General features: G+C 43.1%; 1 protein-coding gene across 1 annotated transcript in view; it reads left to right on the forward strand.

The window, feature by feature from the left end:
• The window catches only part of PDZD7 (PDZ domain containing 7), a 77,813-nt gene that overhangs the window by 43,339 nt on the left and 9,745 nt on the right, over positions 1–24,729 (forward strand). The window contains exons 10-15 of the mRNA XM_089683110.1: positions 338–501; positions 5,330–5,421; positions 5,789–5,880; positions 14,102–14,173; positions 15,514–16,137; positions 18,107–18,207. Coding sequence (XP_089539236.1) covers positions 338–501; positions 5,330–5,421; positions 5,789–5,880; positions 14,102–14,173; positions 15,514–16,137; positions 18,107–18,207 — 1,145 coding nt within the window. The remainder of the gene's footprint in view (positions 1–337; positions 502–5,329; positions 5,422–5,788; positions 5,881–14,101; positions 14,174–15,513; positions 16,138–18,106; positions 18,208–24,729) is intronic.

The raw sequence follows: 24,729 nt of genomic DNA on the forward strand, positions 1-24,729 counted from the left end.
AATCTGATGCAGCTCTGCATAAGAACCAATCAGCTTCCAGGTTTTATTGCCAAAGCTTAATTGAACAACTTGAGGTTAGAAGCTGACTGGCTACCATGCACAACTTCAGCAAATTCTGAGTGCACCAGTTTTAGTAACTCTACCGCATATAGTGTTTGGAGGCCTCTTGATTAGTGTACGCAGACCTCATCCAACTCCTGGGATATGAGGGCATCTGTGCCCATTGTGGTCATGGTGGTCAGGCGACTTCTAGTGATTATGTTTGCAGTGAATTAACATTGTGAACGTTTGCACAGTATTTGTATATGCCCATGACTAATGATCTGACATTTTGTAGGCAAAGAACGTAATCGGCCATTCTTCTTTGGGGCTCAAAGGGAGCTGAATGCAATCTATAATGGAGACCTGTCTATAGAGGACAAGCTGGCAGTGACTGAGGACATGGCCAGAAAACTGCTCAATGAGGATGAAGTAGTAGCTATCTTGCGTCACTGTAGAAGGGTATGTATGCAATATGCTACTTTCCCCATGGGACAAGAGATATCCTTCAAGGGTCAGTCTACCTAACAATATTAGTTGTACATAAATGCTGGTGAACTGAGTAAGCTTTACATACAGGTGAAACTCAAAAAATTAGAATATCGTGCAAAAGTTCATTTATTTCAGTAATGCAACTTAAAAGGTGAAACTAATATATGAGATAGACTCATTACATGCAAAGCAAGATAGTTCAAGCCGTGATTTGTCATAATTGTGATGATTATGGCTTACAGCTCATGAAAACCCCAAATCCACAATCTCAGAAAATTAGAATATTACATGCAATCAATAAAACAAGGATTGTGCATAGAACAGTATCGGACCTCTGAAAAGTATAAGCATGCATATGTACTCAGTACTTGGTTTGGGCCCCTTTTGCAGCAATTACTGTCTCAATGCGGTGTGGCATGGAAGCTATCAGCCTGTGGCACTGCTGAGGTGTTATGGAAGAAAAGGATGCTTCAATAGCGGCCTTCAGCTCTTCTGCATTGTTCGGTCTCATGTCTCTCATCTTTCTCTTGGCAATGCCCCATAGATTCTCTATGGGGTTCAGGTCAGGCGAGTTTGCTGGCCAATCAAGCACAGTAATCCCACGGTCATTGAACCAGGTTTTTGTACTTTTGGCAGTGTCCCTCCAAGTCCTGCTGGAAAATGAAGTCAGCATCCCCATAAAGCTCATCTGCAGAAGGAAGCATGAAGTGCTCCAAAATCTCCTGGTAGACGGCTGCATTGACCCTGGACTTAATGAAGCACAGTGAACCAACACCAGCAGATGACATGGCTCCCCAAATCAACACAGAAGCTGGAAACTTCACACTGGACTTCAAGCATCTTGCAGTGTGTGCCTCTCCATTCTTCCTCCATACTCTGGGTCCTTGGTTTCCAAATGAGATGTAAACGTTGCTTCATCAGAAAAGAGGACTTTGGACCACTGAGCAACAGACCAGGTCTGTTTTTCTTTAGCCCAGGTAAGACGCTTCTGACGTTTGTTGTTCAGGAGCGGCTTGACAAGAGGAATACGACATTTGAAACTCATGACCAGGATCCGTCTGTGTGTGGTGGCTCTTGATGCACTGACTCCAGCCTCAGTCCACTCCTTGTGAAAGTCCCCAACACTTTTGAATGGCCTTTGCCTGACAATCCTCTCCAGGCTGCGGTCATCCCTGCTGCTTGTGCACCTTTTTCTTCCACACTTTTCCCTTCCACATATCTTTCTATAAATGGGCTTTGATACAGCACTTTGTGAAGATCCAACTTCTTTTGCAATTACATTTTGAGGCTTTCCCTCCTTATGGAGGGTGTCAATGATGGTTTACTACACAACTGTCAGGTCAGCAGTCATTCCCATGATTGTGATTCCTACTGAACCAGACTGAGAGACCATTTAAAGGCTCAGGAACCCTTTTCAGGTGTTATGGCTTAATTAGCTGATTAGAGTGGGACACTTTGAGCCGAGAATATTGCACCTTTTCACAATATTCTAATTTTCTGAGATTGTGGATTTGGGATTTTCATGAGCTGTAAGCCGTAATCATCACAATTATGACAAATCACGGCTTGAACTATCTTGCTTTGTGTGTAATGAGTCTATCTCATATATTAGTTTCACCTTTTAAGTTGCATTACTGAAATAAATGAACTTTTGCACGATATTCTAATTTTTCGAGTTTCACCTGTATTTTCCAAATACTTCAGAGTAACATATCTCTGAACTTCAGATTCCAGATCCATCCATGTTCTGTTGCCATCACAAAAGTGTCTCACTGTATTTTACAGGATGGGAAATGTAATTGAAAGATTGCTAAGGAATGGGAATTCATGGGGGGTGGGGACCTTCAGAGTCAGAGAAGTCTGAAGTCTCTAAGAAATAATGTACATCATTGGAGAATTCAGCCCACCAACATTCATCCTTGATTAAGATATCACTTTTAAGTGGACTGGTTCCCCATAAGTGCTTTATAGATGTGTATGGCCTTATAGCAGAAAAAATGTTTTGCTGTAATAACCAACCAAGCCATCCTCCATACTTCCAGGAGAGGTTTGACAATGAAAGGAAATGTGCTTCCTTTAGCCAACCAAGACAAATAAAATGTATTTTTTTCCATGGTTTAAATTTTTATTGAAAGCAAAACTGCTTTTAAAGATAAACTCCAGACAAACATCTAAATACACGCACTGACATCAAGTTAAATTCAGGTACTTACACTAGTTGAATTTATACATAAAAAAAGAGGAATTGTTTTGGACCACACAATATACATTTTTAAAAAATGTATTAATAAACTGCAATAATGTGTCTGTTTCAATTTGCTTGGAGTTCAGCTTTATTGAGGACATAATGTCATTTGGTAAGGGTGACACACTGATGACTTCTTAGCAGAGGATTTTGGTTAGGTCACTTGTTCGGAATAAATTGAAAAAATATGAATGTGGCCTTTGCTGTTCTATAGAGTAGGGGTAAGTGTATTATGCAAATTAGAATAACAGAAATGTATGCTGTTTCAGGACTTGTTAATGTGAAATGTGGACTGTTAATGTGAAATGAGTAAATCTGTAGCTTTAGCTTTACTTAACTGGAATCTGTCATTGTCTGTGTGTACTGCTTTACAAACACAGTTAATAAGATTCTGTTTGCTATGATATAAGAAAAAGGCAAACTTTAGTTAATTTACTAAAGGCTTGTCCAACCCCCAGCCCATGAGCTGCATGTGGCCCAAAACGGCTATGAATGTGGCCCAACGCAAAATCATAAACTTACTTAAAAATGTAGAATTTTTTTTTGTGTGTAAAAATGTGTTTAACATATACAAATAAGTGCAGCGCTAAAAGTAGTATTAAGATAGTCTGTCCCACATTAAATATTCAATAAAAATAAAGGTGACAGTCTGTGCAGATAAATGGTGCGGAATAAAAATCCAGTGGCGGTGCTCCAAATAGTGTGGTAAAATTACACACTCACCAGATGCGTAATATAAATACGCATTATATGAATCAGTAGAGGTCTCCTTTATGGATATGGATCTGGTCTGGGACAAGGATAATCCTCCCTCAAGGTGGTGTTGTCAGGGGCACACAGAAAAGTAAAAGGATCCAGATGGCCAGAGGTCCCTTTAAGGATGGATGGGTGCAGGTGCCTGCTTACAGGAACTCCCTTCTCTGGATTCAGTATATGGCTGGATGAGGCGGGCTCTGTAAATAAATAGCTCCTCACTCACGCCTTCCCTTCCAACAATCGAACAACCCGGAGATCAGCTGCTGATTAGAGAGCGCTCACTTCTCTATTGTATTTTTATTATTACTTTTAAAAATGTGTTTACACTTAACAAATACATGTGGCCAAGGAAAAATTTGGCATCGCCTCTTTACTGGACTTTTATAAGTTTTGTCTTCCCAAAGAAAAATATCCCACTTTTCACAATCACACCTTATTCATGTCATCACTTTTCAGCAGCACCGATACCTGCGAGCAACTATTTTCACACAAAGGGCAAAATTAGAACCAAAATATCTGATGAGCACCTTGCGAATTCATTGAAAATTGCTACTACATCCATCGAACCAGATATTGGTGTGTTAATTTATCAAAAACAGTGTCACATATCGCACTAGTTTTATGTTGCCCTCTTTAACTTTTAAAATAAAAGATGTTACAAAAAAAGTGAAGATTTTTTTTACTCAGGTACACTATCTGTATTGGTGATTGTCAACTTGTGATCTGCTCAACTTTTTCTGCTCATCAGCTATTCTTCTTGTTAATGTATATTGTGTGGCCCAAAACAATTCCTCTTCTTCCAGTGTTGCCCAAGAAAGTCTAAAGGTTGGACATCCATGGTTTACTATATTATATGTAGATCTGCATGACATTTTGTAATTTCCTCTTTCTAATTGCCTATTTCATTTTTGCCAGTAGGTGGTGCCAAATTACCACCGAAGCAGTTTAAATATAAGCAACTGTTCTTTTTTTAAATGGACTTTCAAAGCAAGCCTCTTCCTTGAATAGGTCATTTGGAATGGTGTGGTTTTTTTTAAGTTTAAATCATTATTGATTATGTGGCATAGCTAACTATTTTTAATAATTAGATGTAAACAATTAGCAGGCTTCAGAAACACAAGAAGTGCCAGTATAACACTATAGGGTTTATTTATTAAAGCTGGAGAGTACAAAATCAGGTGCACTTCTGCATAGAAACCAATCAGCTTCCAGGTTTTATTGCTAAAGCTTAAATCAACAAGCTGAAGTTAAAAGTTGATTGGCTACCGTGCACAGCTACACCAGATTCTGAGTGAACCAGTTTTAGTAAACCTCCCCCCGAATGGCAACTCCAGCGATATAATTATGCTGTGTGCTTTGTTACTGAATGGGCTTCACAAATGTGAAAAATGCTTGTGTACACCCAGTAATAACTTATCATGGTCATTTGGACAGCAGCATATAATTTCATCTTAAAGACTTTTCTTATGGCACATAAGTGACATTTTTTGGTGCCAAGTATTTAAGATACATAGATATCAAATATCTAACAGAAGGTGCTCCCTTGCATGCATACCAAAATCATGTGACCATTGAAATAGCTTTAAATGGTTTGTCTGACAAAGCAAAGTGATGTTTGTAGCCTTGTGCCAAAAATTATTTCTATTTGTACAGAGTCATTTTACTCTCCGATACTTCAACTGTAAAACAAGTCACATAAAATCACAGACAATAAAGATATTGTATGGAACATGGACTGTATTTTGACATTTGGTCATTCTTCGTAGACCTCACTTACTACCTTTTTTTCTTGTACAGTATATCCAGGAAGGAGGAATTGAAGATCTGGTAAGACCATTGCTCGCCATTCTGGACCGTCCTGAGAAGCTTCTGCTTTTACGAGATATTAGGTAAGACTATTATTTGCAGTTATCCTTTTAATAAAGGCACTCCGGTAAATATTGGGAGATAATATTACTATGCAGTCATTTCTAGTGCTGAAGAAAATGTGCTCATATGCTACAAAGCAAATTGCTCACACTTTTCAGCAAGTCCTTACAGAACAAAGAATTAAGAAAGGAACCAAACTAGTAGCCAGGCTTTTTTAAGATATGTTTTAAAACTGGAGTTGCTCTTTAAATGATTGGGTATGTAAAACCATACAGTGTCCCAGCAGAGATGAAATATTTATATATTTTGTGCTCCTACTGTATATTGATGAACTGTACCCCATATCTATGTGTTACCTATAGTATCTTTATTGTATTTATTTTGCAGAGGGTTGATTGCACTCACAGATCTCGGGAGGTTTGATAGTATGGTTATTTCCCTGGAGATGGAAGCATACGATGCCCTCAAGAACAGATCAGGTGGGACACTAAAAGTATCAGTGGACCCAAAGTTGATTCATTATTTTTTGCTGGATTTTGGATTGCTTCTCATATTTTTATTTATTTTAGGTACTTATATAGCGCTGTCAATTTTACACAGCTCTTTACATATATATTGTACATTCACATCAGTCCCTAACTCTCAAGGGGCGTACAATCTAAGGTCCCTAACTCACATTCATACATATACATACTAGGACCAATTTAGACAGGATCCAATTCACCTACCAGCATGTCTTTGGAGTGTGGGAGGAAACCAGAGTACCCAGAGGAAACCCACACAGGCACATGGAGAACATGCAAACTCCAGGCAGGTGGTGCTGTGGTTGGGATTTGAACCAACAACCCTAGTACTGCCAGGCGGAAGTGCTAACCATTTAGCCACTGTGCTGCACATCCCTCAAGCAATCTGGTGGAGAGTACTACGCACAGAATTCCTATCTATTTGTTGAAACCATTCTGAGCAAGTGTTACTCTTAACCTTACTGTGCAGTTACACTTCTATTGAAGCTTCTCCAGTCTCATACTTACCTTTCCCCAGTCCTGTGAGATATCACCAACAAGGCTGTGCCAGTCCACACGTACGCTGTGCACTCTGCATTTAATCCCATTGAGAGTTTGTACTCCGCTGGGGTATGGAGAGTACACAGCACACACAAGATTCTGAGAAGCAGCCACATGACCTCATCAGCAATAGTATGCTGTAGTATGCATTGCAGCACAATGCATTAGGCAGCCCATTTAAAATGAATGGCCAGTAATGCATCGCAACACACATTGGGGGGAATTCAATAAAGTTGCTCTTCAAGTTTCTCTACCGTTAATCCTGCTTGTTAATGTATTTCACCAAATTCATGAAACATATGCAACGCTTTTGGTTCTGACAGCGACTCGTGCACCACATTCAGGTAGCTCTATAATGTGCCACTTCTACATTGAGGTGCACCGAATCTGGCAAATTCAAATAAAATACCAACAGTTTGTATCTTACAAAAGTGGAGCTAATAAAGACCAGCTCTTTTTTGGCATATAGAGAGAAACTGGCTCAGAATGCATTTGAGACACTTTCACAAAATCTGTGAAAGAAGTGATGCAGCATGCGCCAAATTCAATAAAAGTTCTAGACAGGTATATGAATTTGGTATATTCTGCACCACTTTTAGAAGACGTGAGAGACACGTTTGCAAAATCTGTCTGCACAAGTCTATATGAATTTCAGGAATTATGTGTTATGCTGCAACTTCTGGAGGTGCTTTGGGGTACCATTCAAAAATCAATGGCAGCACAGCACACCATTGCAGGCTTGCCCTAACAACCCTTTAGCTTGCGATAAAAGCTCTGACGGCTGCAGCGCAGTTGACTAGTTCTAGGAGGGCGTCCAAGGATGTCCTCCCAGAGCCACGCCCCGTGCACACCCCCTGGGGCTTGCATGAGCCGCTATCTGTGATTGCTGTGTCCTTTGGACACAGCTGATCACAGTAAAGGGCCAATCAGAACAACCCTTTACCATGTGACCAGCTGTGTCCGATCACAGCTGATCACAGCATAAACAGAAAATGCCAGATATCAGCAGTCCTATCCTTGCATGTCAAAGAACCTCATCCAGGGTTTATGCAAAACAGTGATTGTATAATGCTGTTACTACACTGACATCACCACAGTACCAAGTGTTAGATGTTCATGTAAAGGACTCCGTCCTCAACCTCCTGATAATAAGCTAGATCATGTTCATACAAGCGAAGTTTGGTACACACATGCTGGCCATGATATTTTCACTGTGGTAAAGGGTGGCCATAGATTGGCTTTATGCACTATTCAATAGATTTTTTTCCCCTAAATCATTGCTATATGCCTAATTTTAACATCAATCATCAGTTTGATTACATTACATTAAGCTGGCCTTAACTGCCAGTGTTTGATGTGCTGCATGCATGTTTTTTCCATTTTACTTTATATTTTAAACTCTTTTATATAATTCTTCTCTAAAGTAAGAAGCTTATGTTGAAGTTTTCCTTTGTGGCCTAATCAACAATACTGCTAACGTTTCTCATTTACCAGGCTTGTCCAACTCATGGTCCAACACAAACTTGAAAACTTACCTAAAAATGTTGCTTTTTTTGGGAATTGTTTGTAAAAGTGTATTTACACTTAGGGAACACATGCCGCAGAAGAAAAATTTGACAGTGTCTCTTTAAGGGACTTTTATGAGTTTTATCTTCCCAAAGAAAAATATCCTACTCTTCAGAATCACACCTTATTCATGTATTCCGTTTTCGGCAGCACCTATATATGTGATCAGCTATTTTCAAGGATAGAAGACACGAAGGGCTAAATTAGAACCAAAATATTTGATGAGCACCTTGAGAATTCATTGAGAATTGCCACTACATCCATCGAAACAGATATTAATGTGTTAGTTCATCAAAAACCGTGCACAATATCACGCTAATTTTATGTTGCACTCTTTACTCTATTACAAAAAAATAAAGTTTTATTACATAGATAGGTACATTATCTATATCAGTGATCGATAACTTGTGATCTGCCCAACTAATTCTGCTCATCCGCTGTCATTATTGTTAGTGTATATTGTGTGGCCTAAAACAATTTCTCTTCTCCTCTTCCAATGTGGCTCAGGAAAGTCAAAAGGTTGGACACCCATGATCTACACACTTTTATCCTCCCTTACATACTATTAGCAATTTTTCATTGCATTTTTAAGGTGATCAGTCCCTGGTTGGTGCAAATAGGATGCTAAATTACATATAGGGGTTTATTTATTAAACCTGGCTCACTCAGAATCTCATGCACCTGTGCATGGTAGCCAATCGGCTTCTAACCTCAGCTTGTTCAGTTAAGCTTTAGCAAAAAAACCTGTAAGCTGATTGGTTTCTTTGCAGAAGTGCATGAGATTCTGAGTGAACCAGCTTTAGTAAATAAAACCTATAGTGTCAATATGAGGCAAACTGACAGATGGATGAGACCTACAGAACCAGATCTTATCACCGGCCTAAACTATGCTAAAGAACTAAAACAAATGTCTGTGATCAATACAAATAACTTACACTTATATGTAAACTTAGTGGATTTGATTCAGTTCTACACTCAACAATCACACAGTGAAAAATTGCACTGCACCCACTGACTCATTTAAAATGGTAAGCCAAGGCTAGGATTTGAACTTCTGACAGTACAGAGATGCTTGCTGGGAGGACAAGTTACCTAACCTGTAAGCTGGCTCTTTAGCTGTTGTATTCTATGGCAATGTAAGTCTCTTGGAGTGTTAAATGTAGAGCTGCTCCATCTTAAACCATATAAGTCAACATGGAGGTGAAACACTTGTCCAAAGGACTGGCATAGAGGTTAAGTGCTCAGATTATGGACCAACACCTCTATGAAGGCTTGGTTGCTGATCCTGGTTCGAATCTGGGCAATTGCTCCATTGTGAGATTGACCTGCTGCTAGAAATGCAAAATACAAGGATGAATATATTGTGTGTGGTATTTTATAACAGCTGCTCTTACTCAGAGCAGCTTTATATTATATAAATCTTTGCTGATGAGGTTCAGCATATGACACACAAGTTTTGGAGCCCTAGAATCTAAGGATAGAAAGCTGGGACACAGTGTGATAAAGTGACTTATCCAAGGTTACAAGGAGCCAACATGAGGATAAGATCCTATGTTTCAGGAAGTCTCCCATGGCTATGTCAACCATCAGAGTACTTAACCTGCAAGTGGTGGCTCCTTCACCAGTGAAGGCCGACTTGTGGATTCAAACCCATGCCTTTCAGGAAGTCTCCCATGGCTGCACTGGCCGTCAGAGTACTTAACCTGTGAGCTGTGGCTGCTCCACTAACGCTACCTGAATTTTGTTTGGCTTATGAAAGGTTGGATTTCATGATAAATCATAGCCAGTCAATAAACAATAGAGTTTATGTAGCAGCCTACACTAGACCTGAGCTGATGGCTTAGGGGTTATGTGTCTAACCTTCCAATGAGTCTTTGTTTGCAAGTTCAAATCTCCATGAAGCCATTATCTTTTGAGACACTAATGTAGAAGTTTGAGTTTGTGTTATGACAAACTCAGTATTCACACCTTGCAAAACTGTTCTGCACATCAATGAAATAAGACTGGGATTTGAACCTCTGGAAGTACAGCAATCCTTGTTTTGTGAGAAGTTATTTAACCCCCTAAGCTAACTCAGCACAGGTTATTTTTTTTTGGTTAATGAATGTTCACACATCAAAGAAAGGTATTATTAAAAACCCATTGAGCTTGTGGATTTCAAGAACACCAAATCTGGGTTTGAGTTATAAACTTACTTTTTCAATCTCAATGCCCAAGTGAGTGCAATACTCTAGTAGCATCTAATGAAGCACTTTATAGAGCTAGCGCTTTTTAGAAGCCACATGAAAACCATTGCTCTTTCTAAATATAGCACCACATTTCTAATTACATATTAAGTGTTCATTTGTCAAAGGCAGAAATAAAGCAATATTTTGTACATTAAAACAGTCATGTCTCTATTGTCGGGCTAAACTTTAATCAAGGTCAAGGGCCATTAGAGTGAATATGTAGCAGTTTAGCAGACATCTTCAGCTATACATTCCTCAGGCTGGTGTCAGATCTTCTTACTAAAACTTTGGAGGAGACAATCGCTTGGCTAATATATGACTCAGACATCAGCTAGCGCAGGGCAACTATAGTGCAAGCTTCATCTTCATAAAGTGGCTAAGGTATATACAAAGGATTCTACAAAGATGGATTTTTTTTTATTATTTGATTTGTTTATTGTAACTTCAAATGTTAAGGTAAGCATTGTTTGCTCCTTGAAATAAAGTAATATTTTAGGACTTTTTAAAGTGCTCTGGTTGTTCTTCCTAATGAACAGCTGCTGTAACAACTGCCTAATACAGATTAGAGATATAGACTCTGCCTCTCCCAGATTAGGTAAAATAGATAGTATAAATAATTTATGGGTTTTTTTCAGCAGAGAAAAAAATTCAGCCTCATGCACACTGGATGACCTTACCATGGCTGTTAGGCAGAAAAAAGAATGCCATATGTGCCTATGTGTCCATGCACACCTAGGTGTTTAAAGGAAAAGTAAAATCCAGCTGCCATCTAGAAGCAGTGGTGTTTTGGATAAACAAAAACGCTTGGCGCATCTAAACGGCCTTAATGCTATGCCAGGTTAGCGCTTGAGCGTGAATTCATTTCAGTGACCAGAACAACTTATTACTCTAGTCAATTAAATGAATTAACACCTATGCGCTTGATGCACCTAAATGCATTACATGTGTTTTATATGCGCCAAGCATTTTTTTTCTGTCAAAATGCCACCGCCAGGAATAAAGGGATCTAGGAGAGATGGCAAAATGCCCTATGTGCATGAGGCCTTTACATGGCATGCTGAATAGCTTTTGCACACATTTGCAGCACTTTGACAGAGAAACTATGGCACTGTAAAGTCAGCTACAGCTGTGGTTGGACCTGGAATATCTTTGTTGGCAATGGCTGTATATGAAAGAAAGCAACACCAGCATCACCTGTGCCCTATAGGGTCAGCCCTGGAGTCATTGCAACAGCAGCATGAGAAGAAGACTTTGTAGGATACAAGAAAGAATTATCAGTGAACTTTTTAGGGCCAGACAAAAGTGGTCATATGATAGTCTGTGGCAGCAGAAACAGAACATATTATGGCAAGGTAGAATTACCGTGTTTCCCTGAAAATAAGACAGTGTCTTATATTAATTTTTGCCCCCAAAGATGCGCTAGGTCTTATTTTCAGGGAATGTCTTATTTTTCCATGAAGAAGAATACGGTACACATTTATTGTTAAATGAAAATAAAGGAAATTTATTACCTGTATACGGTACGGTGGGGGGTCACTTAAAATGACACAGGGGGGATCAGAGGGGGGAATCAAAATGGCACAGGAGAATCAGAGGGGGGATTACCATTTTAGTAACCCCTGTGTCATTTTGATTGCCCCCTCTGATCCTCCTGTGTCATTTTAAGTGATCCCCCTCCCCTCACCCCTGTGCCACTGAACACCTTCACTGACATCCCCCCGACCCCTTTATCAGACATTTCCCCCCTGGGGCCTGCCTGGGGACTGTCACTGGGCTGGCTGGGGCCTGGACCTGGGCTGGAGCACGGTCTGCCACTGACTGAGAACCTTCAGTCATCATGAGGGCGGCCGCGAGCATCAGGCAGTGTCACCAGAGACAGACCAGCACTCACCACCTTCGCCACGTCCCGTCTGCTCTGATCCTCCTGTTCTTCTACACGCATCTGCGAAAGTCTCCTCCTCTCTCCCGCCCCGCACTCACCGCTCACTCCGACCTCTGCTCCGCCTCCACACAGCAGTGACATCAGGACTCCGCTTAACGTCACTGGTTGCTGGACGCCAGTCGGGGTGGCCCTAGCAACCAGTTTACGGTAAATTAATTTTCATTCCGAGACAGAGCCTAGGGAGGCCTTATTTTCGGGGGGATGCCTTATATTTCACCCAGAAGGAAACCTGTAAGTAGGTCTTATTTTCGGAGGATGTTTTATTTTCGGGGAAACACGGTATTAGAAAAAAAAGTCAAACATAGGCAAGGATTTAGAAGAGAGGCATATTGAATTGCAAGAAGAATATAGGCAGAAGATAAAGGCAGTCAGGCTGACAGCAGAAAAGTAAAGCTGGCGTAAAGGCAGAGGCATGGTGATATCACAAACACATCTTTGGGCCAAACAAGGATGCCAAAAACAAATGAAGCTGTTGAGGATCCCCACTTTAAGAGGCATAGCCTATGAGGCCATCCCGAAAATTGAAAAAGTTAAAGATGAACAGTATATACATTGTGCAGTGTTGAAGCCCACCAAGAGTAGACACATTAGTGCAGATAAAAGAAAACCAAATGGACACAGGGAAGTGGATACCAGAAACACATTCAGCTACCAAATCATACCTTACAATGTATCCTCAGTGTTTGCTTACTTATGCAAGTAAGAGTAAAGGCCATCAGAATTAAATGTACAATAAAATTACCAGAAATAGATGTGTCATTTCCCTGGGAAGCCTGTGCTAAATTCTGTCTTAGAAAATCAGTAAAATGTGCAGCTGCAGGTTTGAATGTTTGTATGCAACCGTATATACAGTATAAGTGTTGTCTTTCCTCCTGGTGCTCTCCTTTAAGTTCTATATTCTAAGAATGTAACATTCCATCCATAGGCTCCCATGAGAGATTTCATTCCAGAATCTTTTTCAGCTTTTATCTAATTTAATTAGGTCAACCATGCACTGAGTGCTGTAAAAAGCTCTTAATGCATTCTTTACAATCTATAACTAGTTGGACATGGCCAGAGCATGAATAAAGAGGAACACACAACACCCACAATGTATCCCACGGTCAGTGCGTTTACTTTTAAAGCAGACCTTTGCCATGACAGAAATAGTAGCTACTCTGAAAAAAGTTCACAGCTGTCATCAGTGTGTCTGTCTGTGTCTACAAATGTTTTTTATGCCAATTCTAGCAATGAGAGATGGTGAGGGAAGCTAACAGCAGAGGCCAAAGTAAAGAGATTACACCCTGATTTGCTTTTGTTATTAAATATATAGTCACATATTTTCCCTGTAATGAAGGCTAATGGTTCCTGTAGAAATCTTCTCTCCAATGATGCCTGGTCCTCTTCACAGTGCTGAACTTCCAGCACTGCAGGGGTTAATAGCCTCAAGGCTAGCCTTGCTGAAGTTTGTCAATGGAAGAGAGGAGAAAGGGGCTGGTGCTCATCAGGACATCATTTCTTTCAAAAGTCCTTTTAATACTTTCACAGAATGCAACACGTTCTCTGAATGGGGAGAAGATCCTGTCATTCATCAGCCCCCCCACCACCACCATTTACAGAACGTGTTACATTCTCTAAAAACCTTGAAGGACTTTTGTTATTGTAGGAGAGGGAGGAAAGTGTGGGGGCTGTTGAAACCTTCTTCAATGTACTGCAATGTAGACTTGAAGCTAATAATCCCCGTAGCACTGAAAGTTTAGCGCTGTGAAGAAGACCAGGCATCACTGGAGAGATTTTTACAGGAACCACCTGCAGGATGGGGAACATTCTTCAATATAGGTAAGTGTACCTAAACTTCAACTTTAATCCCAAGTCATTCCATATAATGTACTAATGCCAGTATTGTGTATTTGCATTACAGTGGCATCTCCTGCACTTAGACCTGCCAGATATGACACACTTCCAAGAAAGCATCTTGTTACCCCAATTCCAGGTCAGTAATAGTTTAACCAATATATTCCTTTTTCTTTTTACCTAAGCCACCAGAAAAAGCTATTTTAGCTGCAAGGCTATATTCAGTTATGGTCTCTGTAGTCCTAGTATACAGCTGTACCAAGAATGGCCAGCAGAGGTCACAATTGATTGTATATAGCAGAGTGTTGGTGACACATTAGTGGTGGAATATGTGAAGAATTTACCTAACATAACAGAGATTAGCAAAAAAACACTCTTGGATGCATTCATGTTGCCACTGAGTCAGTGTTTAACATTGTTGGGGCCTTTGGAGTTTTTATGTTTTGTTTCTGTTTGAGTTCTTAAAGTTTATGTCTAGCCAAAACATTTCTTGTGTGCATTGGATTGAGTGAGAACAGACCAGAACCCTGTCCTGTTTCTACTGCTCTTTGCAAGAAATTTCCCTTCACTTATTGTCTTGGTAAGTACAATGTTACTGGACAGGAAGTGAGGGATAAATCTGTAAAAGAGACTCATATATATATATATATATATATATATATATATATATATATATATTTATTTATTTATTTTATTTTTTTTAATCTTGTCTATTTCTTTTGGTGTTCGAATCCTTCCACACTTCCACACTCTAACCAAAAATATGTTCTGGCTGGACATACACCTTAAAGACACTTGCTGGTAAATAGAAACTGTACATAGTTACACTGTTCCAGCTTGTAAGTATATATGTGCCCCCAAAGAAGCTGAAAATCACAGTTGTAGGCATTGCTACTACAGCGATCTCCACTAGCCTTCGGGTTCCATGCCGAGTGGCTGCCCAACTCGGTTGCTAACTCGGCACAGGAGCCATTCAGAAAAGGCTGTATTTTCAAGAGCATGACATCACTCTCCCACCTTTCCACCTTGTCCAGTCAGATGACACTTTGCATTAACTGAGAAAATGCAAAGTATTTCCTAAATGGTGCCTTTACTGAGTGTTCACCCCTGTGTTCACTATGCAGCAGGGCAGCCACTTGGCACATGACCTGAAAGCTAGTGGCGATCAATGTAGTAGCCATGCCTACAACAGTGATTTCCAGCTTCCAAGGGGATCACACAGGTATGGCAAATACTGTATATACTTACAGGTCACACAATATACATATATATGTTTTAAAATGGATCCAAATCCAATCCCTAAAATCTCATATAATATATAGGACCAGATCCTGATCATGTGACCACTGTGACAGCCAATGACAGTGGTCACGTGATTGTCCAATCTCTTCCCCATTAAAGGGACTTTGGGACTGGGCAAGAAGGATTAAAGTGAGTTTTCACAGTGTCTGTTTATAGTTTTTTTTTTCTTTTTTGCAGATCATAGAGGGACTTTCCAACTGAAACCAGTAGATGATGTGAATGGCAGCAAGTCGCTTCCTGGGGAAATGGAGAGACTACAGGTCTCAGATCCAAATGTCAAGCGAACATATCCTAAAAACTTTACCCCACTTGAAGATGTGCCAGTCGATTCCTTTGATGCCCAAAATACTACTGTGAAGAAGTCTTCCTCTAGGCCAGAACGGCCAAACTGGCTCCTTACTGAACCCATCAAGAGGTCGTCTGATTTGTCCTCCATGCTCATTAATGGCTCCACATTGGGAACCAGTGACAATAAGTCTTTGCCTACAAGAAGTAGAAAGGACCAAAAAGAAACGAGTGAGGATTCTCGAGTGCCTAGAACTATTCGCAGTAAATCTAAAGAAAAAAAGGATGAGGTGTATTCAGTCATCAGCAAGGCTAAGAAATCCAGGCCAATCTTGTCTCAGATATTTGGAGGGGTCTCTCTGAATCCATCCAACTTTGACATCAAGCTAAGGCCTATACGGTCAGACAGCAATCACCTAGAACCGGAGCAGGTTTCACAGAATGGCTTTAGTGAGGACAAAGAGGAGGAATATGAGCTGGTCACTGTGACAATCTCCAAAACGAAACAGTCTTTAGGTGAGCTGAAGCTAAATTACAACTTTTGCAAACAATATTGTGTACTGATTGCTATATGTGGTTAAAGTATGTACTTTTTTTTAGTTTAAACAGAATGATCTAGTTAGAACCTCTGCCAGCTTTCAGCTGTTTTTTTTGTCCCTGTTATACAATTCTTCCTCACTTCCTATTTAATGGGTGTTAAACATAGCAGGAAGAGAGCTAAAGTCTCCCTACTTCCAATTTTAATGGATTCCATGCAAAGTAGGACATGAGAGAAGACATGGGCAACAATAAAACACATTTACTAGTAGAGTGAGGAAGGTGTAGATCCTCATATTGTTATCTGTAACTCTATGAGGGAGATGTCTAGGTGTCAGGAATGGACTCAGCACTGGTGGTGGGACTCCCCTGCCGTGTGGGCTGCAGTACCAGAGCTGACCAGCGGGTGCTCTCAGCACTGGTGGTGGAACTCACCTGCCGTGTGGGCTGCAGTACCAGAGCTGACCAGCGGGTGCTCTTAGCAGCCAGAAGCTCACAATCAGCCAAACCTGGGGCTGATTACAGAAAGGTGTATATAAGGCATGACCAGGTCTGTGCTCTGGGCCTTGGTGTATGGTTTCCCATGAGCCTCTGTACCTGTATTCCTGCTTCGTTGCTGACCCGGCTTGATCCTGATCTCTGTTGACCGTCTCCTGTTCTGACTACTGGATCATCCCTGACTATTCTTCTGCCTACTCCTATGCTGTTTGACCTCCTGTTGCTGTACCTTGGCTTGTGACCCTTTTACTCTTTGCCTGCTGCTCTGTACTGATCTGCCTCCACCGTTACCGACCCGGCTTGTCTGACCACGCTAACTACTCTGCCATCCATCCATCCTGCACGGATCCAGCCGTACCTGCACATACCTCTGGCGGATCCCTCTACCACTAGCAGGGGTACTCAGGGGCCGCGACCTGGTCTCAGTCCTGCGCCAAGTCCATCCCCACCATCAGGGGCTCTGGTGAAAAGGCAGACTGGGGCTTAGACTCCGCACCCTGGGGAATCCTGCCCTGAGGACCGCTAGAGGTACCACCAAACGGTCATTACAGGACCCTACGGCCGGCCTGACCGTTCCACCTCTCCAGCCCTGACTACGCCTGTGTTCCTGCACCTCCTAAAGATTAGTGGAAGGTTGGTTTGCTCACTGTGCGTTTATATAGATATATATCTGGGTGGCTAATAATAACCTGTATTATATTGTACCTGAGACCTGCGTTTCCCTGTGCCAGTCCACACCTTTCTGGTCATTCCTTGATTCCTGACATCACACCAAGGCCCAGAGCACAGACCTGGTCATGCCTTATATACACCTTTCTGTAATCAGCCCCAGGTTTGGCTGATTGTGAGCTTCTGGCTGCTAAGAGCACCCGCTGGTCAGCTCTGGTACTGCAGCCCACACGGCAGGTGAGTTCCACCACCAGTGCTGAGAGAACCCGCTGGTCAGCTCTGGTACTGCAGCCCACACGGCAGGGGAGTCCCACCACCAGCGCTGAGTCCATTCCTGACACTAGGTGATTGAGAGAAAGAGAAAATCTGCTTTTGAGTATACAGAGATCACCGGAAGGAGTTCTAACTTTTTTCCATGCTATCCAAAACTAAAATAAAGAGATTTGGAGTTGAGTGCTGTCTAAATTTTTTTTATTTTTTATGCCCTTTTTAAAGTTTTTTTCTACATATACTGTACATGCAATCTAAGCTATTCATCAGAAGTAACAGAAATGGAAACAAACTGTAACCGTCAGCATTTCGGTTACGTTAAACACTGTCATTAAGCAACAGCACAAAAATCAGTGGTGCAAAGAAACTCTTAGCAACTGGTCAGGAATAGTGGGTTAGTGCACGCCATCATTTAACACAAATGCAGCAACTATTTACTCATCCAGAAAGTCAGCAATAAAGCATTCATCCACCTATGAAGTTATTTTCCACATGCTCCAATTTATTTCAGGAATCAGCATATCTGGAGGAATTGAATCCAAAATACAACCCATGGTGAAAATTGAAAAGATTTTTCCCGGAGGAGCAGCCTTTCTCAGTGGTGAACTCCAGGTATTATTTCTGTCTTGTTGGGAAGAAATGAATGCCTTTCCACCCAACATAGTAAACAGATACCAACATTTATTGCATAGCAGAGCAACCTATATGATGCTACCAGCCTTGATTTTTCCTTGACTAAGTAGAGCTTGTCCCACACCCGAGGCTCTGGCAGTGATCTTTACACCAGAACTAAGCAGTCACCATTATCCAGTGGTAAATATATAGTTCTGCAGTTGCTTGGCAGTATATGCCTAGTTCAAGCATGGATATCAGTGCCAGACCCAGTGGCATGGGTCCAGTGGCCATGTAAGTTACTATTGATATCAGACAGTTTTAAAGTGTCCCCTTATATCAGTGGTTGGTAGTAAGACATTATGCAGTCACCACCAGTCTGCACATCAATTCACAGGGCAACGGTGACTGTATGGTGCCAGCACAGGTGACAGTCTTCTGTCAAAAAATGTTCTCTTTTTCCTGTGTTGCATTTGTCCTTGCTTTCTAGATGCCTACCATAGAGGCTGTTTGGTCTTCCAAGTTACAAGGCCTGATTTATACAATGCTGATCTGATGGTAATGTGAAATGAATGTATTATTTATTTATTTTAGGTACGTACGTTGTGTCGTCAAGTGCTTACACAGTGCTTTACATATACACATAGTGCACTGTATATGGAGTTAGGGACTGATGTGAATGCTTAATCTAAGGTGTCTAATTCACACTCATACATACACATAAAATAAAAAAATAACGTACTATCTCTGTTCATTATTTTTAGGATTTATATAGGGCCAACAGTTTGCACAGCTCATTACACAATAAAACGAGACAATACAGTTACAATAGAGTTCAATGCAAGAGGGTTAGGCAGGCCCTGTTTGTAAGAGCCTACAGTGTTCACAAGAATTCTTTTGCATTGAATGCATGTAAAAAAAAAATGTAATTATTGAGCCATGATTTGTTGCCATGATGCTGAGGACACCATATACAGTATACTGTATTATGTTGTCTTTTTAACATGGTGGTGGAAAGTGCTTTTAAGTGGGCGCGTCTGCCTTGAAATTATACAGCAATTGTCAGCTGCAGTTGAACGTGCTAACTAGAGATGAGCGAAGAAATGAAAAATTCGATTCGACTGATTCGGCGAATTCGTGGACAATATTCGATTCGAGTCGAATAAATTCGCTGTGAATTTAACTTAAAAAAGGGTGTTTCTAGGCTTCAGAGAGCCTTTATATTAGTGCAGAACACTGTACCTTTAATTTAAATGCCCTTGGAGTCTGCTGGGGAAGAGAAATAATACTGTCTGTCAGTATGACATGCAGATGAGTGCCGTCGATCTTAGAATCACTGCACACTTCACTCCTTTGGCCAGTCACGGGGCCAAAACCAGTGTTTGGAGCCACAGTGTGGCGGTGGAGGCAGCAGCAATGGGAGGCCATACAGCAACCTATGACAAAATGGAAACCAGCAGGAGCGTGAGGAGACCTGAAAGTGGCACATGGCAGAGTGGGAGCAATGGGAGGCGGTACAGGGACCCAGGTCACACTGTGGGCCCAGCAGCAGCGTGACCAGGCGGTACGGGGGCCCATGGCCGATATGGGGCTTGGTGGCACCTATGGAAGGCCTGTAATCTGCCAGCAACCTATGACAAAATGGACAACCGCAGGAGTGTGAGGAGATTTCAAAGTGGCACATGGCAGAGTGGAAGCAATGGGAGGCCGTACAGGGACCCAGGTCACACTGTGGGACCAGCATCAGCGTGAACAGGCGGTACGGGGGCCCATGGCCGATTTGACCTCATTCATCCCATAGTCCTGCCGACTCACGACTCACGAATAGCGTGGCCTCCTCAAAGGGCCTGAGCAAGCGCAGGTGTCACACATGAGCTGACAATGGCTGACATCTAAGTTACACAGGGAGTACCTTTATCCGCTTTTAACATCAGGAAATCTGTGATGGCCTTTAGCTGTTCGTAAAGGCGGTCTAACATATGTAGGGTTGAATTACACCTTGTTGCAACGTCACAGCATGAGGAGTCGGTACGGGGGCCCATGGCAGATTACATGTCTGGCAGCAGCAATGGGAGGCCCGTAATCTGCCAGCACCCTATGTCAAAAAATTTAACACACCAGCAGTGTGAAGAGACCTGAAAGTGGCACATGGCAGCAGAGTGTGGCGATGGAGACAGCAGCAATGGGAGGCCGTACAGGGACCCATGAGAGACTCTGGACTTGGCAGCAGCATGAGGAGGCGGTATATAGGGGCCCATGGCAGATTAGGGGCCTGGCAGCAGCTATGTGAGGCCCGTAATCTGCCTGCACCCTATGTCAAAAAATTTAACACACCAGCAGTGTGAAGAGACCTGAAAGTGGCACATGGCAGCAGAGTGTGGCGATGGAGACAGCAGCAATGGGAGGCCGTACAGGGACCCATGAGAGACTCTGGACTTGGCAGCAGCATGAGGAGGCGGTATATAGGGGCCCATGGCAGATTAGGGGCCTGGCAGCAGCTATGTGAGGCCCGTAATCTGCCTGCACCCTATGTCAAAAAATTAAACACACCAGCAGTGTGAAGAGACCTGAAAGTGGCACATGGCAGAGTGTGGCGATGGAGACAGCAGCAATGGGAGGCCGTACAGGGACCCATGACAGACTCTAGACTTGGCAGCAGCATGAGGAGGCGGTATATAGGGGCCCATGGCAGATTAGGGGCCTGGCAGCAGCTACAGTTGTGTCCAAAATTATTCAACCCCCAATGCTGTAAAGGGGTTTAGGGACTATAGTGTACATTTGGAATTGTATTCAGAATCAAATCCTACAAGGACGTTGTAACTACCCAAATGCAACTAAAATGACATCAATTGTTTATGTAATACAGTAGTAAATGGTTCTTATGTGGTTTCTTCATTGCCACAATTATTCAACCCCTTAAAGACTACCACTCTGAAGAACAGAGGTTCATACAGGTGCTTTCCATCAGGTATTGAAAACACCTGTGGATGTCACCGAGCAGCAATCAAGCATAATAAGCACCAATTAGGCAGCTTTAAAATGACTGTGATACTCAGCTCCTTCTAGACATTTACTGGTGTGGTTACAAACATGGTGAAGGCAAGAGAATGGTCCAGGAAGACAAGAGAAGAGGTGATTTCTCTTCACAGGAAGGGCAATGGCTATAAGAAGATTGCAAAGATGTTAAATATACCAAGAGACACCTTAGGAAGCATCATTCGCAAATTCAAGGCAAAGGGCACTGTTGAAACGCTACCTGGTCGTGGCAGAAAGAAGATGCTGACTTCGACTGCTGTGCGCTACCTGAAGCGTAGAGTGGAGAGAAGTCCCCGTGTGACTGCTGAGGAACTGAGAAAAGATTTGTCAGATGTGGGTACAGAAGTTTCAGCCCAGACAATAAGACGCACACTGCGTAATGAAGGCCTCCGTGCCAGAACTCCCAGGCGTACCCCCTTGCTGTCTCCAAAGAATAAGAAGAGTCGACTGCAGTATGCCAAAAGCCATGTGGACAAACCACAAAAGTTGTGGGATAGTGTTCTGTGGACTGATGAAACAAAATTAGAACTGTTTGGGCCCATGGATCAACGCTATGTTTGGAGGAGGAAGAACAAGGCCTATGATGAAAAGAACACCTTGCCTACTGTGAAGCATGGTGGAGGGTCAATCATGCTTTGGGGCTGTTTTGCTTCTGCAGGTACAGGGAAGCTTCAGCGTGTGCAAGGTACCATGAATTCTCTTCAGTACCAGGAGATATTGGATGGAAACGTGATGCAGTCCGTCACACACCTGAGGCTTGGGAGACGTTGGACCTTTCAACAGGACAATGATCCCAAGCATACCTCCAAGTCCACTAGAGCATGGTTGCAGAGGAAAGGCTGGAACATTTTGGAGTGGCCATCGCAGTCACCAGACTTAAATCCGATTGAGAACCTCTGGTGGGACTTAAAGAAAGCAGTTGCAGTGCGCAAGCCTAAGAATGTGACTGAACTGGAGGCCTTTGCCCATGAAGAATGGGCGAAGATACCCGTAGATCGCTGCAAGACACTTGTGTCAAGCTATGCTTCACGTTTAAAAGCTGTTATAACTGTAAAAGGATGCTGTACTAAGTACTAAGATTGAATGTCACTTGGGGGTTGAATAAAACTGATAATGCTGTGAGCACAGAAAAGACATTTGTGGTTATTTCATTATAACTGTTATGTTATATTTGTCTGACCTACAAGTGCCTCTTTAATGTAAATGTAAGCAAGATGACTGAATGATCAAAAGCAATGTCAAACTGGCCAAAACACTCAATTTCAGTGGGGGTTGAATAATTTTGGACACAACTGTATGTGAGGCCCGTAATCTGCCTGCACCCTATGTCAAAAAATTAAACACACCAGCAGTGTGAAGAGACCTGAAAGTGGCACATGGCAGAGTGTGGCGATGGAGACAGCAGCAATGGGAGGCCGTACAGGGACCCATGAGAGACTCTAGACTTGGCAGCAGCATGAGGAGGCGGTATATAGGGGCCCATGGCAGATTAGGGGCCTGGCAGCAGCTATGTGAGGCCCGTAATCTGCCTGCACCCTATGTCAAAAAATTTAACACACCAGCAGTGTGAAGAGACCTGAAAGTGGCACATGGCAGCAGAGTGTGGCGATGGAGACAGCAGCAATGGGAGGCCGTACAGGGACCCATGACAGACTCTGGACTTGGCAGCAGCATGAGGAGGCGGTATATAGGGGCCCATGGCAGATTAGGGGCCTGGCAGCAGCTATGTGAGGCCCGTAATCTGCCTGCACCCTATGTCAACAAATTTAACACACCAGCAGTGTGAAGAGACCTGAAAGTGGCACATGGCAGCAGAGTGTGGCGATGGAGACAGCAGCAATGGGAGGCCGTACAGGGACCCATGACAGACTCTGGACTTGGCAGCAGCATGAGGAGGCGGTATATAGGGGCCCATGGCAGATTAGGGGCCTGGCAGCAGCTATGTGAGGCCCGTAATCTGCCTGCACCCTATGTCAAAAAATTTAACACACCAGCAGTGTGAAGAGACCTGAAAGTGGCACATGGCAGCAGAGTGTGGCGATGGAGACAGCAGCAATGGGAGGCCGTACAGGGACCCATGAGAGACTCTGGACTTGGCAGCAGCATGAGGAGGCGGTATATAGGGGCCCATGGCAGATTAGGGGCCTGGCAGCAGCTATGTGAGGCCCGTAATCTGCCTGCACCCTATGTCAAAAAATTTAACACACCAGCAGTGTGAAGAGACCTGAAAGTGGCACATGGCAGCAGAGTGTGGCGATGGAGACAGCAGCAATGGGAGGCCGTACAGGGACCCATGAGAGACTCTGGACTTGGCAGCAGCATGAGGAGGCGGTATATAGGGGCCCATGGCAGATTAGGGGCCTGGCAGCAGCTATGTGAGGCCCGTAATCTGCCTGCACCCTATGTCAAAAAATTTAACACACCAGCAGTGTGAAGAGACCTGAAAGTGGCACATGGCAGCAGAGTGTGGCGATGGAGACAGCAGCAATGGGAGGCCGTACAGGGACCCATGAGAGACTCTAGACTTGGCAGCAGCATGAGGAGGCGGTATATAGGGGCCCATGGCAGATTAGGGGCCTGGCAGCAGCTATGTGAGGCCCGTAATCTGCCTGCACCCTATGTCAAAAAATTAAACACACCAGCAGTGTGAAGAGACCTGAAAGTGGCACATGGCAGCAGAGTGTGGCGATGGAGACAGCAGCAATGGGAGGCCGTACAGGGACCCATGAGAGACTCTGGACTTGGCAGCAGCATGAGGAGGCGGTATATAGGGGCCCATGGCAGATTAGGGGCCTGGCAGCAGCTATGTGAGGCCCGTAATCTGCCTGCACCCTATGTCAAAAAATTAAACACACCAGCAGTGTGAAGAGACCTGAAAGTGGCACATGGCAGCAGAGTGTGGCGATGGAGACAGCAGCAATGGGAGGCCGTACAGGGACCCATGACAGACTCTAGACTTGGCAGCAGCATGAGGAGGCGGTATATAGGGGCCCATGGCAGATTAGGGGCCTGGCAGCAGCTATGTGAGGCCCGTAATCTGCCTGCACCCTATGTCAAAAAATTAAACACACCAGCAGTGTGAAGAGACCTGAAAGTGGCACATGGCAGAGTGTGGCGATGGAGACAGCAGCAATGGGAGGCCGTACAGGGACCCATGACAGACTCTAGACTTGGCAGCAGCATATGGAGGCGGTATATAGGGGCCCATGGCAGATTAGGGGCCTGGCAGCAGCTATGTGAGGCCCGTAATCTGCCTGCACCCTATGTCAAAAAATTAAACACACCAGCAGTGTGAAGAGACCTGAAAGTGGCACATGGCAGCAGAGTGTGGCGATGGAGACAGCAGCAATGGGAGGCCGTACAGGGACCCATGAGAGACTCTAGACTTGGCAGCAGCATGAGGAGGCGGTATATAGGGGCCCATGGCAGATTAGGGGCCTGGCAGCAGCTATGTGAGGCCCGTAATCTGCCTGCACCCTATGTCAA

The sequence above is a fragment of the Staurois parvus genome, unplaced genomic scaffold (assembly GCF_062004578.1).
Source record: "Staurois parvus isolate SC_StPar_1 unplaced genomic scaffold, SC_StPar_1.0 ptg000303l, whole genome shotgun sequence".
In the NCBI taxonomy this organism is placed as follows: domain Eukaryota; kingdom Metazoa; phylum Chordata; class Amphibia; order Anura; family Ranidae; genus Staurois; species Staurois parvus.